General features: G+C 42.3%; 1 protein-coding gene across 1 annotated transcript; it reads right to left on the bottom strand.

Annotated features, from left to right (window-relative positions):
* Positions 1–15,528: 15,528 nt before the first annotated feature.
* On the bottom strand, positions 15,529–16,482 carry LOC131590713 (olfactory receptor 14J1-like). Its single transcript, XM_058860981.1, has one exon. It carries the CDS (start codon positions 16,459–16,461, stop codon positions 15,529–15,531), a length of 933 nt encoding a protein of 310 aa, XP_058716964.1. The 5' UTR covers positions 16,462–16,482.
* Positions 16,483–16,892: the final 410 nt, after the last annotated feature.

The following is a 16,892-nucleotide window of genomic DNA, read 5'->3' as shown; positions in this document are numbered from 1 at the left end:
TTCAAGCCTCCTCAGAATCCCACAAAATTCCTGAAAAACCCCACAAAATCCCGGAATATGCCACAAAATTCCCTAAATCTTCTCAAAACCCAACTGAATTCCAGAAACATCTTACAAAATCTCCACAAATGTCCACAAAATTCAAGAAAAATCCCACAAAAATCTCTGAATCTCCTCAATATTCCAAAAAATACCACAAAAAACCCACCAAATTCCAGAAAAATCCCAGAAAATCCCCACAAATTTCTCCAAAATTTAAGAAAAATCCCTCTAAATTCCCCCAATCTTCTCAAAACCCAACTGAATTCCAGAAACATCCCACAAAATCTCCACAAATTTCCACAAAATCTAAGAAAAATTCCTGATAATTCGTCAATTCTCTGCAGAATCCCACAAAATCCCAGAAAAGTCCCTCAAAGTTCCAGAAACATCCCACAAAATCCCCACAAATTACCACAAAATACATGAAAAATCCCTCAAAATTCTTCAAGCCGCCTCACAATCCCACAAAATCTAAGAAAAATCCCACAAAATCTCCACAAATGTCCACACAATCTTAGAAAAATTCCACAAAATTCTTCAGGACTCCTCAGAATCCCACACAATTCACAGGAAAAATACACAAAATCCTAGAAAAATCCCTCAAAATTCACTAAATCTCCTCAATACCCTTACAAATTCCAGGAATATGCCACAAAATCCTTACTAATTTCCATAAAATTCAAGAAAAATCCCAGAAAATTCCCTAAATCACCTTAAAACCATACCAAATTCCAGGAACATGCCACAAAATTCCCTAAATTTTCTCAAAACCCAACCTAATTCCAGAAAAATGCCACAAAATCTCAACAAATTCCCACAAAATGCATGAAAAATCCCTCAAAATGCCAAAATCTACACAATATCCCACAAAATTCCACAAAAATCACACAAAACCTCCACAAGTTTCCACAAAATCGAAGAAAAATATCACGAAATTCTTCAAGGCTCCTCAAAACCAAACAAAGTCCAGGAAAAGGCACACAAAATTCCAAAAAAATCCCTCAAAATTCCATAAATCTTTACAAAACCCTACAAATTGCAGAAACATCCCACAAAATCTCCACAAATTCCCACATAATACATGAAACATCCCGCAAAATATATCAAGTCTCCACTAAATCCCACAAAATTCTTGAAAAGCCTTCCAATATTCCACAAAAATCCCTCAAAATTCCCTAAATCTTCTGAAAACTCTACCAAATTCCAGAAACGCCCCATAAAATCTCCACAAATTCCCACCAAATTCAAGGAAAACACCAAAAAATTCCCTACATCATTTCAAAATACCACTAAATTCTTGAAAAGCCCCAAAAAATTCCAGAAACATCCCACAAAATTTCCTAAATCATTCCAAAACCCTACACATTTTAGAAACATCCCACAAAATCTCCACAAATTCCCACAAAATGCATGAAAAATCTCTCAAAATGCCAAAATCTCCTCAATATCCCACAAAATTCCACAAAAATCACACAAAACCTCCACAAGTTTCCACAAAATCTAAGAAAAATTCCTCAAAATTCTTCAGGTCTCCTCAGAATCCCATAGAATTCCAGAAAAATCCACAAAACTCCTGAAAAATTCCACAAAAATCCTGAAATTTTCTCAAAACCCTACCAAATTCCAGGAACATCCCACAAAATCCCAAAAAATTTCCATAAAATTCAAGAGAAATCCCACAAAATTCCCTAAATCACCTTAAAACCATACCTAATTCCAGGAACATGCCACAAAATTTCCTAAATCTTCTCAAAACCCAATTGAATTCCAGAAACATCCCACAAAATCCCCACAAATGTTCAAAAAATCTAAGAAAAATTCCTAATAATCCCTCATTTCTCTGCAGAATGCCAGAAAATTCCAGAAAAGTCCTTCAAATTTCCAGAAACATCCCACAAAATCTCATCAATATCCAACAAAATTCCAGGAAAGTCCCACAAAATTCCCTAAATCTTCTCAAACCCCAACTGAATTCCAGACGCATCCCACAAAATCTCCACAAATGTCCACAAATTCTAAGAAAAATCTCTCAAAATCCCTAAATTTCCTCAATATCCCACAAAATTCCACAAAAATCACACAAAATATCCCACAAAATTCAACAAAATCTAAGAAAAATTCCTAAAAATTCTTCAGGTCTCCCCAGAATCCCACAGAATTCCAAAAAAATCCACAAAATTCCTGAAAAATGCCTCAAAATTCACAAAATCTTCTCAAAAACCAACCAAATTCCAGAAAAATTCCACAAAATCACCACTAATTTCCATCAAATTCAAGGAAAATCCCTCAAAATTCCTGAAATCACCATAAACCATACCAAATTCCAGGAATATGGCACAAAATTCCCTAAATCTTCTCAAAACCCAACTGAATTCCAGAAACATCCCACAAAATCTCCACAACATCCCACAAAATACATGAAAAAAACCTCAAAATCCTTAAATCTCCTCAATATCCCACAAAATTCCACAAAAATCACACAAAACCTCCACAAGTTTCCACAAAATCTAAGAAAAATTCCTTCAAAATTCTTCAAGCCTCCTCAGAATCCCACAAAATTTTTGAAAAACCCCACAAAATTGTAGAAAAATCCCACAAAATTCCCTAAATCTTCTCAATCCCCTACAAATTGCAGAAACATCCCACAAAATCTCCACAAATTCCCACAAAATCCAAGAAAAATCCCCCAAAATTCTTCAAGCCGCCTCACAATCTCACAAAATTCCACAAAAATCTCCACAAAATCTCCACAAATGTTCACAAAATCTAAGAAAAATTCCTCAAAATTCGTCAATTCTCTGCTGAAACCCAAAAAATTCCAGAGAAGTCCCTAAAAGTTCCAGAAATATCCCACAAAATCTCCTCAATATCCAACAAAATTCAAGAAAAATCCCTCAAAATGCCTAAATCTCCTCAATATCCCACAAAATTCCACAAAAATCACACAAAATTCCCTAAATCTTCACAAAACTCTACCAAATTCCAGAAATGCCCCATAAAATCTCCACAAATTCCCACAAAATTCAAGAACACCACAAAATTCGCTCAATCTTTTCAAAATACCACAAAATTCTTGAATAGCCCCACAACGTTCCAGATATAACCCACCAAATTTCCTAAATCATTCCAAAACCCTACCAAATTCCAGAAACATCCCACAAAATCTACACAAATTTCCATCCAATTCAAGGAAAATCCCTTAAAATTCCCTAAATCACCTTAAAACCATACCAAATTCCAGGAATATGCCACAAAATTCCCTAAATCTTCTCAAAACCCAACAAATTCCAGAAACATCCCACAAAATCTCCTCAATATCCAACAAAATACTGGAAAAATGCCACAAAATTCCTTAAATTTTCTCAAAACCCAACAAATTTCACAAAAATCCCACAAAACCTCCACAAGTTTCCACAAAATCTATGAAAAATTCCTCAAAATTCTTCAAGCCTCCTCAGAATCCCACACAATTCACAGGAAAAATACACAAAATTCCTGGAAAATCCCACAAAATTCAAAAAATCTTCTCAAAATCCCACCAAATTCCAGAAACATCCCACAAAATCCCCACTAATTTCCATAAAATTTAAGAGTAATCCCACAAAATTCCCTAAATCACCTTAAAACCATACCAAATTCCAGAAACATGTCACAAAATTCCCTAAATCTTCTCAAAACCCAACTGAATTCCAGAAACATCCCACAAAATCTATGCAAATTCCCGCAAAATACATGAAAAATCCCTCAAAATGCCAAAATCTCCTCAATATCCCACAAAGTCCTTGAAAAGGCCCACAATATTCCAGAAAAATCCTACAGAATCTCCACAAATTCTCACAAAATCTAAAAAAAATCCTCAAAATTGTTCAAGTCTCCGCAGAATCCCACAGAATTCCAGAAAAATCCATAAAATTCCTGAGAAATCCCACAAAATTCCATAAATCTCCGTAAAACCCAACTGAATTCCAGAAACATTCCAAAAAATCTCCACAATTTCCCATGAAATACATGAAAAATCCCTCAAAATGCCAAAATCTTCTCTATATCCCACAAAATTCCACAAAAAATCCCACAAAACCTTCACAAGTTTCCACAAAATCTAAGAAAAATTCCTCAGAAGTCGTCGTCTCCTCAAAACCATACAAAGTCCATGAAAAGGCCCACAAAATTCCAGAAAAATACCTCAAAATTCCTTAAATCTTCACAAAACCCTTCCAAGTTCCAGAAACATCCCACAAAATCTCCACAAATGTTCATAAAATCTAAGAAAAATCCAGCAAAATTCATCAAGTCTTCTCTATATCCCACCAAATCACGGAAAAATCCCAGAACATTCCCTAAATCTCCTCAATATCCCACAAAATTGCAGTAACATCCCCCAAAATCTCCACAAATGTCCACAAAAATTAAAAAAAAATCCCTCAAAATCTCCAGAAGTTTCCACAAAATCTAAGAAAAATTCCTCAAACCTCTTGAAGTCTCTACAAAATCCCACAAAATTCCAGAAAATACCACATTATGAAGAATCCAACAAAATCCCTACATCTCCTCAATATCCAACAAAATTCCACAAAAATCCCACAAAATCCCCACAAATTTCCATCAAATCTAAGAAAAATTCCTCAAAATTCTTCAGGTCTCTTCTGAAACCCTCAGAATTCTTGAAAACAGCCCAAAAATTCCAGAAAAATCCCACAAAATTCCCCAAATTTTTTCAAAACCCCATCAAATTTAAGAAACATCCCACAAAATCTCCACAAATCTCAAAATCTAAGAAAAATCCTTCAAAATTCTTCAAGTCTCCTCAAAATACCACATAATAGCAGAAAAATCTGCAGAATTCCAGAAAAATACCACAAAATTCTTTAAATAATCTCAAAACCTTACCAAATTCCAGAAACATCCCACAAAATCCCCACAAATTTCCAAAAATTACAGAAAAATCCCTCAAAATTCCAGACAAATCCCACAAATTCCACAAAAATCCCACAAAATTATTTAAATCTTCTCAGTATCACACAAAATTCCATAAATATTTTACAGATTCCACTAAAATCCAAAAAAACCCCACAAAAATCCCACAAAATTATTTCAATCTGCTCAAGATCCTATAACCTTCAACAAAAATCCCTCAAAATTCCCCACATCTCCTGAAAATGCCACAAAGTTTTTCTCCTGGCCAACAAATGGCCGATGCTGAGAAGTGCCAGCAGTTTTGCCCTTTGAAAAGTGACATCAACCTGGGAACAGCACTTGAAGACCTAAGGCCGGCAATTCCTTGCTCTCTTTGCTTTCCGCCTTTTCAAGAGGTACCAGGGCTCCCCTTCAGCCTCCTTCCCCCCAGGCCAGCCAAGGCCACGGGAGGGGAGCGGGGCTGGCCGCAGCTCTGCGCTTCCCGGGGAGGATGGGGACTGGCAAGTGACAGGAGCCCCTTCTCAGAGGCTTGGCTGGGCCTTGCACAGCGGGGCTGCCGGGCCAGGCCGCTCCCTGCCTGGGCTGCACTTTGTGCCGCTGCTCAGTTTCACCACAGGCTGCCCACTAAAGATATGCAGGGAAAGAGATGAGCTTGCAGCTTTGTGCTGAGATAATGGCCACACTCCCCACAGCAGCCATGGGAAACAAATTATCTGTGTTCCTGAATGCCAACCATTTCATCAGATTTTACTGCAATTTTGTGGGATTTTCTGGAATTTTGTGGGATTTGGAGGAGACTTGAAGAATTTCATGAGATTTTTCTTAGATTTTGTGGAAATTTGTTGAGATTTTGTGGGATGTTTCTAGAATTTGGTAGGGGTTTGAGAAGATTTAAGGAATTCTGAAGGATTATTGTGGAATTTTTGAGGGGCTTTTCAAAAATTTTGTGGAAGGTTTCTGGAATTTTGTGGAAATTTGTGGGGATTTGGTCGGATGTTTTTGGAATTTGGTAGGGTTTTGAGAAGATTTAGGGAATTTTGTGGGATTATTCTGGAATTTTGTGGTATTTTTATGGGATTTTGTGGGAGTTTAAGGAGCCTTGGAGAATTTTGAGGGTTTTTTCTTAGTATTTGTAAGAATTGTTGGAGATTTTGTGAGATGTTTCTGGAATTTGGTAGGGTTTTGGGAAGATTTAGGGAATTTTGTGGGTTTTTTCAGAAACTTTATGAGATTTTGAGAAAAATTTAAGAATATTGTGGGATGTTTCTGGAATTTGGTGGGGTTTCAAGAATATTTAGTGGATTTTGTGGGATTTGTCTGGAATTCTGTGAGATTTTGAGAAAATTTATGAATTCTATGGGATGTTTCTGAAATTTTGTGGGATTCTGAGGAGACTTCAAGAATTTTGTGAGATTTTTCTTAGATTTTGTGGGAATTGATGGAGATTTAGGGAATTTTTCTGGAATTTTGTGGGATTTTGATGAGAGTTGAAGAATTTTGAGGGATTTTTCTTGGATTTTGAGGAAATTTGTGGGGATTTTGTGGGATGTTTCTGAAATTTGGTTGTGTTTTGAGAATATTTAGGGAATTTTGTAGGATTTTTATGGAATTTTGTGGGGCTTTTCCAGAATTTTGTGGGATTTGGAGGGGACTTGAAGAATTTTGTGGGATTTTTCTTAGATTTTGTGGAAATTGATGGTGATTCAGTGGGAGTTTTTTGGAATTTTGTGGGGGTTTTCAAGAATTTTGTGGAATATTTCTGGAATTTTGTGGATATATGTGGAGATTTTGTGGGATGTTTCTGGAATTTGGCACGGTTTTGAGAAGATCTAGGGAATTTTGCTGGATTTCTCTAGAATATTGTGGGATATTTGTTGAATTTTGTGGTATTTTTTGGAGACTTGAAGAATTTTGAGGGATTTTTCTTAAATTTAGTGGAAACTGGTGGAGATTTTGTAAGATGTTTTGGAATTTTGTTGGATTTGGGGAAAATGTAAAGAATTTTGTGGGATATTTCTGGAATTTGGTGTGATTGTTTTGGAATGTTGTGGAATGTTCTGCAGTTTTTTGGATTTTTTCTGGAATTTTGAGGGATATTGAGGAAATTTTGTGGATGTTTCTGGAATTTGGTAGGGTTTTGGGAATATTTAGGGAATTTTGTAGGATGTTTCTGGAATTCTGTGGGATACTTCTGGAATTTTGTGAGACTTGGGGATAATTTAAACAATTTTTTTGAATGTTTCTGGAATTTGGTGTGATTTTTTCTGAATGTTGTGAAATTTTCTGAAGTTTTGTGGGATTTTTCTGGAATTTTGAGTGATATAGAGGACATTTTGTAGGATGTTTCTGGAATTTGGTAGGGTTTTGAGAATAATTCGGGAATTTTGTGGGATTTTTCTTGATTTTTATGTGGCTTTTCAAGAATTTTGTGGGATTTTGAAGAGACTTGAGGAATTTTGAGGGATTTTTCTTAGACTGTGGAAATTCGTGGAGATTTTGTGGGTTTTTTCTGGAATTTTGTGGGGCTTTTCAAGAATTTTGAGGGATTTTGAGGAGAGTTCAAGAATTTTGAGGAATTTTTCTTAGATTTTGTAGAAATTTGTGCAGATTTTGTGAGATGTTTCTGGAATTTGCAGGGTTTTGAGAGTATTTAGGGAATTTTGTGGGATTTTTCTGGAATTTTGTGAGAATTTTGAGAAAATTTAATGAATTTTCTGGTATGTTGGAGGAATTTGGTGGGATATGTTGGAGGTTTTTTGGGATGTTTCTGGAATTTGGTAGGGGTTTGAGAAGATTTAGGTTATTTTGTAAGATGTTTCTGGAATTTTGTTGGATTTGTTTTCAATTTTGTGGGATATTGAGGTGATTTTGTGGGATGTTTCTGGAATTTTGTATTGAGAGACCGCCAGCATTTTCACCACTCTTCACAGAAGTAAAAGTGAACATCGTTTATTTCTATCTTTAGCACACTTTTATAGGGTTTTACAGGGTCTGCAGGCTAAGCAAGTTACTATTGGCTAATACACACAGGTTTACATTCTTTCTCTTATACACAAGGATATTGCTTTGCTTTTCTCTCTCTTCTGCAGGAAGGTTTCAAGGACTTTAGCCTTTAATATCACAACTTATTTCAAAGGCTGGTTTGTGCAGACAGGACTTTACTAATATATAAAATATATCAACAGTCAGACGTGTTGAGGGATGAACAAATCTTGCAGAGATATGGAAACCTGCCCTGAAAACCCAGTTCATGGAGAGCCTGAGCTGTTTTGTGCTTCTAGGCCTGAAGATGCTCAGGATCTTTCCCAGATGCTCAGCAGGCAGCAGGATTGTGCCTGAATCTGGCTCTGGAAATGCCAGTGCCTCAACTGAGAGCTGTGGCAATGATTTCCATTGCATGGAGAGGGGCCACAGTCCTGCAAGAGTCTTTCAGCAGAGCAAACAGCAGCCTGGAGGGTGGGCAATGCTGCATCTGTACCACTGCATGCTCATCCTTCACCGTAATGCAGAGCTGCCCCCAAAGCTGCCGTGGATCACTTTTTAGATTTCTCCTGTTGGATATATTTTGGAGAAGTTGTTCTAGGTGGCTTTGGATGGTGATCCTGTAGGAAGCAGCCATTCGCCTGCTGTGATATCCTTACAACTAATCCTAACTTCTCATTCCCTTTGGTTTGATTTGGGGTTTTTTATCCATTTGTTTGATTGGTTTCTTTGGGTTTGTTTGTGTTTTTGTCTCTTTTGGTCTGAGTTTTTTTTCCTTTTTTATAAATGACTGGTGAAGTTGGAACAGCCAAACTCAAGAAAACGTAAACCAGGCTTGACTTTCCAGAAATGGCTTTTGGCTGGCTTTAGCTGCATTCCCCAGGATCAGGATCCCCAGTAGATATTTGCAGGTTTTGCTCTGCATCATCAGCTTACCCAGACATTGCTCAGTGTTTCACCAATGGAGAAGACAATGGATATTTTGCCAAATCTCCTTTCACACAACAAAACTTGGGGCAGCACGACAGAAAAGAAGAAAAGAAAATATTCCCCAGTTAGAACAGAGCCAGAGTCCCACCATTTTCCCCTCCACTTTTATTGATTTTCTACATTTAGAGGCAAACCTTCCATCTCCAAAAGCTTCCATCTCTCCCTTCCTGATGCTCTTTGCTACCCTTTAGCCTTGACCCCCACGGATCTGAGTGCTGTCCATGTGGGGCTGGGGATGCTCAGCCTGGAAAGAGAAGGTGCTGGGGAGGCCTCCCTGCAGCTCTAGGAAAGATGGGCACCGAGAGGAGAAGCCTTTCAACTGCAGGAGTGAGATTGAAGTTGCATCTAATGAAGCTGCTCTTTTCCACTCAGGCTGCTGGGGCACTGGCCCAGGCTGTGCACAGAGCCTGGGGATGCTCCATCCTTGGCAACATCCAAGGCCAGCTGGGAGCAGGGCTCTGAGCAACCTGTTCTGGGGAAAATTGCTCAGCTTGGAACAAGATGGTCTTTAGGGTCCCTTCCAAGCCCAAGCAGCCAGGGATTCCATCATTCTAGGATCTCCCTTGTCCACTTCAGCCTGGGCCTGGACTCCTGGCAGTGATGTCACAGTGCACGCTCCAGCTAGAACTTCCAGCATCCAGCAACGGCCACAACACAACCCTTGGCTCCTTGTGTCAGCACGCTCTTCACCCTGCTCCAAGCCTACCCCTGTCACCTTGTTGTCACCTGCTCCCTCATACCCCCAGCAGTCCCTAAAGCTCCCCAGTGTGTGCATTTTGCTCTCCATCCCTGCACAATGTCTGCATTTGCTCCAAAGAAGGTATGGTACTATTCCACGGAGGTGGACACCCCGCAGCTGCCTGGGTGGGCTGGAGCTGTGTGGGATAGTGTGGGAAAGGGACCCCACTCAGAGATTTTGCTGCCTCTGCAGGCTGTCACAGACACAGAGGAGGAGATGGAGGTGGATGTGAAAGAGATGGAGGAAGAGATGGAAGTGGATACAGAGATGGATACAGAAGAGGACATGGAAGTTGACGGAGTGGAGACTGGAGAGGAAGAAATGGAGGTGGATATGGAAGACAATATTGAGGAGATGGATATTGACATGGAAGACGAGGAGGAGGACATGGTGTTGGGATGAAGACCGATGCCAGCAGCAGAACAGGCAGGTGCTCCCCACAGGCAGAGTGGGTCCCCTGCTGCCAGGCTGGGGCTGGGCTGGGCACTCCCTGCTCAGGGACACGCTAGCCCATGCACTGGATTCTGGTGGCCATCCCTGGCCTGGCCTGGCCTTGCTTTGGGCCACACAAGCCCTGTTCCAGTGCCTGGGCCACAGCCCCCAGCCCCAGCCAGGCTCACTTCTGGCAGCAGAGTCCCCCTGTGCCAGTGTCCCAGCCCGGGAGCACATGGAACACCCCTCCATGCCTGACTGCACTGACCGTGCTACTTGTTTTTCTTCCAGGACTGAGGCACATCCCGGACAGAGATGCCACCCTGCTGTATATACGTTTTACAGTTGTTGTCTTCAGATCCACGTTTTAGAGTTTGCTTAAGTCTTCTGTAAATACGTTCCATGTAGTTTTGTTAGATATGTTCTTAGGTAAATAAGTTCTATAGTTTGCTGTTGTTGTTGTTACCAATATTCTTACAATGTAAATATGTTGTGTAGTTCATTCTTGTTCCTTTTCTTCTACAAATAAACATTCTTTGTTTTTCACACCCCAGTTCTCTTTGCATTTGCTTCGGGCACATTTGCAAAGTTGTGGATTGTTTTGGCAACAATGTTTTCAGGACTCTAATAAGAATATCAAAACCACTCTGCCACACTCTCAGCTGCTGCAGCCCCAAAAAGCACTGGCTGTCTTTGCTCACAGAGTCACAATTGTGCTGGGATTTCTACCACACCACAGGACAGTGATTTTTTTCTTTTTCTCCTGGAAATACCTACAGCACTTCTGGGTAGCAAGGCAAACATGAGCCTCTTTTAGTGGCCCTTGAAATTGGACATGTGAAATGAGGTACACAAAGCCAAAGGCCAGCTGAACCTGGCATCTCTGAATGGGTCTTCACATTGTCGTGGTTTCAAGCTAGTAATAAAAACTTATTTATTTTTTGCTAGAGATATGGATTAAAATAAGAGCAAAATAGGCTTAAAACTTAAAGGAATAAAGACAGTTTATTAACAAACTACTAGAATAAAAATACCAAAATAAACTTTCAGAGAACTCTTTTACTTTTCATTACTTGATCATTTCTTTGTACACATAACAACATAGAGAGAAAAAAAGTTTTACAATCTTGGTGGTCAAAAACAGTTTCAATTTTAGAGTCTTTTCATCAGTCCCCGTAGAGAAACAGAAGTCTCTTTCTGCCAATCTATGGAGTTTCTAGAGTCTACTCCTCCCATTTCACACCACTCTGAGGTGTGCAATGGGTCAAATTGAATCTAGGGATGCTATTTTTAAGGATAAGTGATTCAAAGCAGAAATCTTTTTCAGTTGTCCCTGTGAGCCCTCCTGGAAAACAGCCATCTCTCTGGCTCCTTTAAGGCTTTAAAATCTTCACTTCACTCGCAAGTTCCAGCAACTCACAGGATCATAATCATTTTTCTTTTCTTTAAAGTCCACACTTTGAATACTCTATTCCTCCCATACTCTAGCCATGAATTAAAGGAGTCTTTAAACTACTGTCTATTTCCATAGCTGCAACAGAAAGACTTTTCAGCAACAAGCATCTTTTTTTTCTCTCTTTCTTATTTAAACTTAACTCTTTTCTTCACTGTTTCTGGTAGGTTTATGATGCCTTACATGTTAATTGTCTCTCTTTCTCTGTTTGTTCTAAGAAAAAGGAGTAATCTGTTGTTTATCTAGGTAATAAAGGAGTTAAAAGAAGAAAGCTACAAAAGTTCATAGTGTCCGGTTTCAGTCTAGCAACAGACTTTGAAAACTAAACAAAACTGCTAAACTGCTTTTCTCTCCTCCCCCCCTCCCTGCGGCCTTGTCCCGGGCCTGGGAGGGGGGGGGAAAGCCAAGACGGAGCTTGTTACCTCTCCAGAGCCGGAAACAAAAAGAGAACGAGACAGCTCTGAGTGTACTTCTTAAGGGAGTGTTTACAAGTTGAATTCACTTTTTAATGGTCAGATTTGCTGTCAATTCTTGAAAATGGCTGATAATTGGTCAGGAAGAAAAACTCCCATCAGTCACCAGTAGCTTCAACTTCCCTTTTTTTTAACTCAGTTTTAAAGGTGAAGCTAACCTACGACAACATTCTTCCCAGGAAGATGAATGGCAAACACTATTTTGGCAGGGAAACTGCATCAGCTGGCAATTTGGTGTAGAAAATGTGCTTTCTGCTCCTCTCACAGCCAAAACTCCTACCCATTTTTTGGAAGTCCTTCTTAGATAAAGACCATGTTCAACTGAGTGACAGTGAAGCCAAATGGCAATGCAGGAATCAATTGTCCTGTACACAATCTCCTCCATCCAGGTGGAAGGTTACTCACGGGCACACAGGAGTAAGTGCAGTGGTTTAGATTTGCTAATTTCATTTTCCCAGGCAGCGCACCAAAGTTATGTCATGGCTTTAAAGCAGTTACTAAAAAATTACTGGAAAACTCACTTATTTCTTGCTGTGAGACATGGATTAGATCAAAAGCAAAACAGGCTTAAAACTTAAAAGGAATAAAGAAAGTTTATTAACAAAACTACAAGAATAAGAGCACCAGAATAAACTTCCAGAACAACCCTTTTATCCCCCACTACCCACCATTCTCTTGTTCACATGACAACATAGAGACAAAAACTTTGGAACTTTGGTGTTTAAAACAGTCCCAATTCCAGCTAGAGTCTTTTCATCAGCCTTTGTATAGTAACAGAAGTCTACTGCTAATCTATGGAGTTTTTCACAAGAAAACTATTTCTGTTATAGCTTTCTATTTTACTGATGCCAGCTGCCCAGAAATCTGTCATCAGTTCATTCCTCCCATTTCACATCACTCTGAGGTGTGTATGGCCCATGAGTCTAGGGATGTCATTTTTAAGGATGAGTTATTCAAAGGCAAAAGTTCTCTTCATCTGTTTTTGTGAGCTTCTCTGAAAAAAGTTTTCTCATTGCCCTCAACGCCTCAAATCTTCGTTTCACTTATTTCCAGCACCTCACTATATCGCAATTACTCCACCTTTTGCTCAAAATCCACACTTTGAACACTCCATTCCTCCCAATATACTCTGTCATGAATTAAAGGAGTTTTTTCAGGACACTATTTTCCATCTCCATAGCTTTAACAGAAAAATATTTCAGCTTAATTAAAGCATCTCCTTATTCTCTCTTCCCCATCTAAAACTTAACTCTTTTCTTCACTGTCGTTGATGGTTTTATGATGTCACCTTCATGTTGATTGTCTCTCTCTCTCTGTCTCTCTGGGAAAAAGGAGTAATCTGTATGTTTTATCCAGGTAGTAAAAGAGTTAAAGTCTGGGAAAGCTGCAGATGTTCATGGTGTCAGGTTTCAGTCCAGCAGCAGAAACTGCAAACCAAGCCAGGCCGGCCGGCTCCGTTTCTCCCCCCCCCGCCCTCTGCGGCCTTGTCCGGCCTGGAGGGGGGGAGGAGGCCGAGACAGAGCCTGTTACCTCGTCAGAAGCCAGAAACCAAAGAGAACAAGAGAGCCCTGGCTTTACATCTCAAGGGGGTGTTCACAAGCTGATCTCACTTTTCAATGGTCAAAACTGCTGTCAATTCTTAGAAATGACCGAGAATTGGTCAGGAGAAAAGACTCCCATCAGTCACCAGCAGCTTCAATTTCCTCCCAGCTCCCAAAGTTATCTTAAAGGTAAAGTCACCCCATGACACCCAAGAAGGCCAACAAGGCTGATGAGGGGTCTGGAGCACAAATCCTGTGAGGAGTGGCTGAGGGAGCTGGGGTTGTTTATCCTGGAGAAGAGGAGGCTCAGGGAAGATAAGGCGGTGTCAGGGCAGAAGTTGGAATTGATGATGCCCAAGGTGTTTTCCAACCTTGCTGATTTCATGATTACCTTAAACCACCCTTGGAGCAGGTGCAGGATGAGCCCTGGGCCTCCTTTTCAGAAGGTGCAGCAGCCCAGGTCCCTCAGCTTCTCCACACGGGCCCCAATGCCCATCCTGTCAGTCCTGCAGAGCCTCTGCAGCTCCTCCTCATTGCCCAGAACAGGGAGCCCCACAGCCAGACACAGCAGCCCAGATGTGCCCCCCTGGCCTGTGCTGCCTCTGGCAAGGGAGCAGCACAAGGCACTGCAGGACCCTGCAGACAATTCCTGAAGCACTTGTAGGATGATCCTGCTCCCCAAGGGACGTTCCCATGGTGCCAACTGGGGAACTGAAATGGGGAGTGGGGTCAGAGAGGAAAGGGCAAACAGGGATGGGCTGTTAGCAGGGGAGGGAACAGAGGTGGGCAATAGGAAGAAATCTGGATCAGGAAGAGTAAAGAAAGCAAAGGTGAAGCAAAGGAAATGCTCAGGGCAGTTTGGGAGTGGCTGCCAGGCAGCCCTGGCTCTGAGCAACAACGTCTGCAGTGGCACAGGAAACTCACAGCTCATGGGAACAAACTTTCTGTGTGACTTCAGAGGCCACAACAGCCCTGAGTGGTTTCCCTCCTGTCCCCCAGCCCTTCCTGGCCCCAGGGGCTGATGGCATTTGTGCTCCCTCAGGTTCATCTCCCCACAGCAGCACCATGGGGGTGCTGACGCCTGCTCTGGGCAGTGCAAACAGGGGCTCCTGAGCCAGTGCTGCCGTGGCTGTGCCTGCAAGGATGCGGCACCTCTCTGAGCTGGGGGAGAGGCCAGGGCTGCACAGGGGGGATGTTGTTGGCAGCTCCATGAGGACGCTCTGGGACGCTGCCCTGGGGTGTCCAGAGCAGTGGAGATGGATCAGCCCCTGCTCTGCTGCTCCTTCCCGTCTCCCCCAGGGACCTTGCAGAGCCCCAGCCATGCTGTTTGCCCCCAGCCTGCCCACAACCACCCTGGGGCTGCTCACGGGGGTTTTCTGTGCTGAGCTTTGGCCTGGCCGTGTTCTTGAGAGAGCCTGGACAAGGAGCCTGGAGCCCCCAGGCCCTGCCCTGAGGCGTCAGCGCTGCCCCAGCAGTGCCCATGGCCTGTCCCTGCTGCAGCCCCGGCACTGCCACCCCCAGGGCTGTGCCCGGCCCCGAGAGCACTCAGACCCTGCAGCAACACCAGGGACAGGAGGGCAGCGGGGCAGAGACACGGGAGCAGCACTGGCAACACCAAGTGCTGCTGCTCCTGGGCACAGCTGCTGTGCCAGCACTGATCTGCCCCAGCTCTGCACACAGACACTGCTGCTGCAGCTCCAGAGAAGAGAAAAAAAGGGAGATCTCTGGAGAAAACTTTGCTGGGAGACCCTTTACTTCTTTTAAAACCACAAAGAGCACAGCCCCTCATTGACACAGTGTGTGGGCACAGGGAAGATGGAGCAAGAAACAAAATGAGAAATGAAACAAATGATGGCATTTCTTTGTGGACAGTAATAAAAATGATAAACAAGGTAAAAACACTAATGAAACGTATCAAAGATGACTTTTATTACAAGTGATTTGCAAAAATCGGCTAGCCGTTTAATATTTCTGAAACCATCCAGTAATCAGTGTCCACACTGCAGCCTTGAGCTCCTGGTTCCTCAGGCTGTAGATGAGGGGGTTCAGGGCTGGAGGCACCACTGAGTACAGAACTGACACCGCCAGATCCAGGGATGGGGAGGAGATAGAGGGGGGCTTCAGGTAAGCAAACATGACAGTGCTGATAACTAAGGAGAGCACAGCCAGGTGAGGGAGGCAGGTGGAAAAGGCTTTGTGCCGTCCCTGCTCAGAGGGGATCCTCAGCACAGCCCTGAAGATCTGCACATAGGAGAAAACAATGAACACAAAACAGCCAAGTAGGAAACAGACACTGACTGCAATGAGCCCAAGTTCTCTAGTGTAGGAATTGGAGCAGGAGAGCTTGAGGATTGGTGGGATTTCACAGAAGAACTGGTCCAGGGCATTGCCATGGCACAGGGGTAGAGAAAATGTATTGGCTGCATGCAGCAGTGAATAGAGAAAGCCACTGGCCCAGGCAGCTGCTGCCATGTGGGCACAAGCTCTGCTGCCCAGGAGGGTCTCGTAGTGCAGGGGTTTGCAGATGGACACGTAGCGGTCGTAGCACATGATGGTCAGGAGGAAATACTCTGCTGAGATGAAGAACACAAAAAAAAATACTTGTGCAGCACATCCTGCATAGGAGATGGTCCTGGTGTCCCAGAGGGAATTGTGCATGGCTTTGGGCACAGTGGTGCAGATGGAGCCCAGGTCAGTGAGGGCCAGGTTGAGCAGGAAGAAGAACATGGGGCTGTGCAGGTGGTGGCTGCAGGCTATGGCACTGATGATGAGGATGTTGCCCAGGAGGGCAGCCAGGGAGATGCCCAGGAAGAGGCAGAAGTGCAGGAGCTGCAGCTGCCGCGTGTCTGCCAATGCCAGCAGCAGGAAGTGGCTGATGGAGCTGCTGTTGGACATTTGCTGTGGCTGGGCATGAGGACCTGTTCATAAAGAAAAAGACAGTGAAGAGTTAGAGAAGAAATCAAAGCCATTTCTCACACACTTTCCTCTGTAACACACCAGGACACAGTTTTGTGTTTAGGAGTTTTGAGGTTTTCTTTTTAAGCTCCCCCCATGTCTCTCCTGGTATTTTTTGATATCAGAAACTCTCAGCATTTCTGCTATCCTCTGGTAGAACAGAGTGAGTTCCCTGAGGCAAGATGATGAGTGGAGACTGAGGGGAGATGATCTGTCACTTCATTCTGTTTGGAGTTTCTCTGGGCTTTCACTTTTCTCAAATCAGGGATGTTCACACTCCCATGTTTTCCTTAAAGATCACCAGGTATTGCTGAGAGCAGATGGATCCACCACAGCCCAGCTCCACATTTGTACCCAAGGACTCACGTTGC

Source organism: Poecile atricapillus, chromosome 34 (genome assembly GCF_030490865.1).
Source record: "Poecile atricapillus isolate bPoeAtr1 chromosome 34, bPoeAtr1.hap1, whole genome shotgun sequence".
Classification (NCBI taxonomy): domain Eukaryota; kingdom Metazoa; phylum Chordata; class Aves; order Passeriformes; family Paridae; genus Poecile; species Poecile atricapillus.
Note: the sequence above shows the minus strand (reverse complement) of the source record. Positions and strands in the feature narration are given on the sequence as shown.

Bases quoted from the DNA above. Each gene is read 5' to 3' on its own strand.
- LOC131590713 (XM_058860981.1), bottom strand. From the start codon at position 16,461: ATGTCCAACAGCAGCTCCATCAGCCACTTCCTGCTGCTGGCATTGGCA.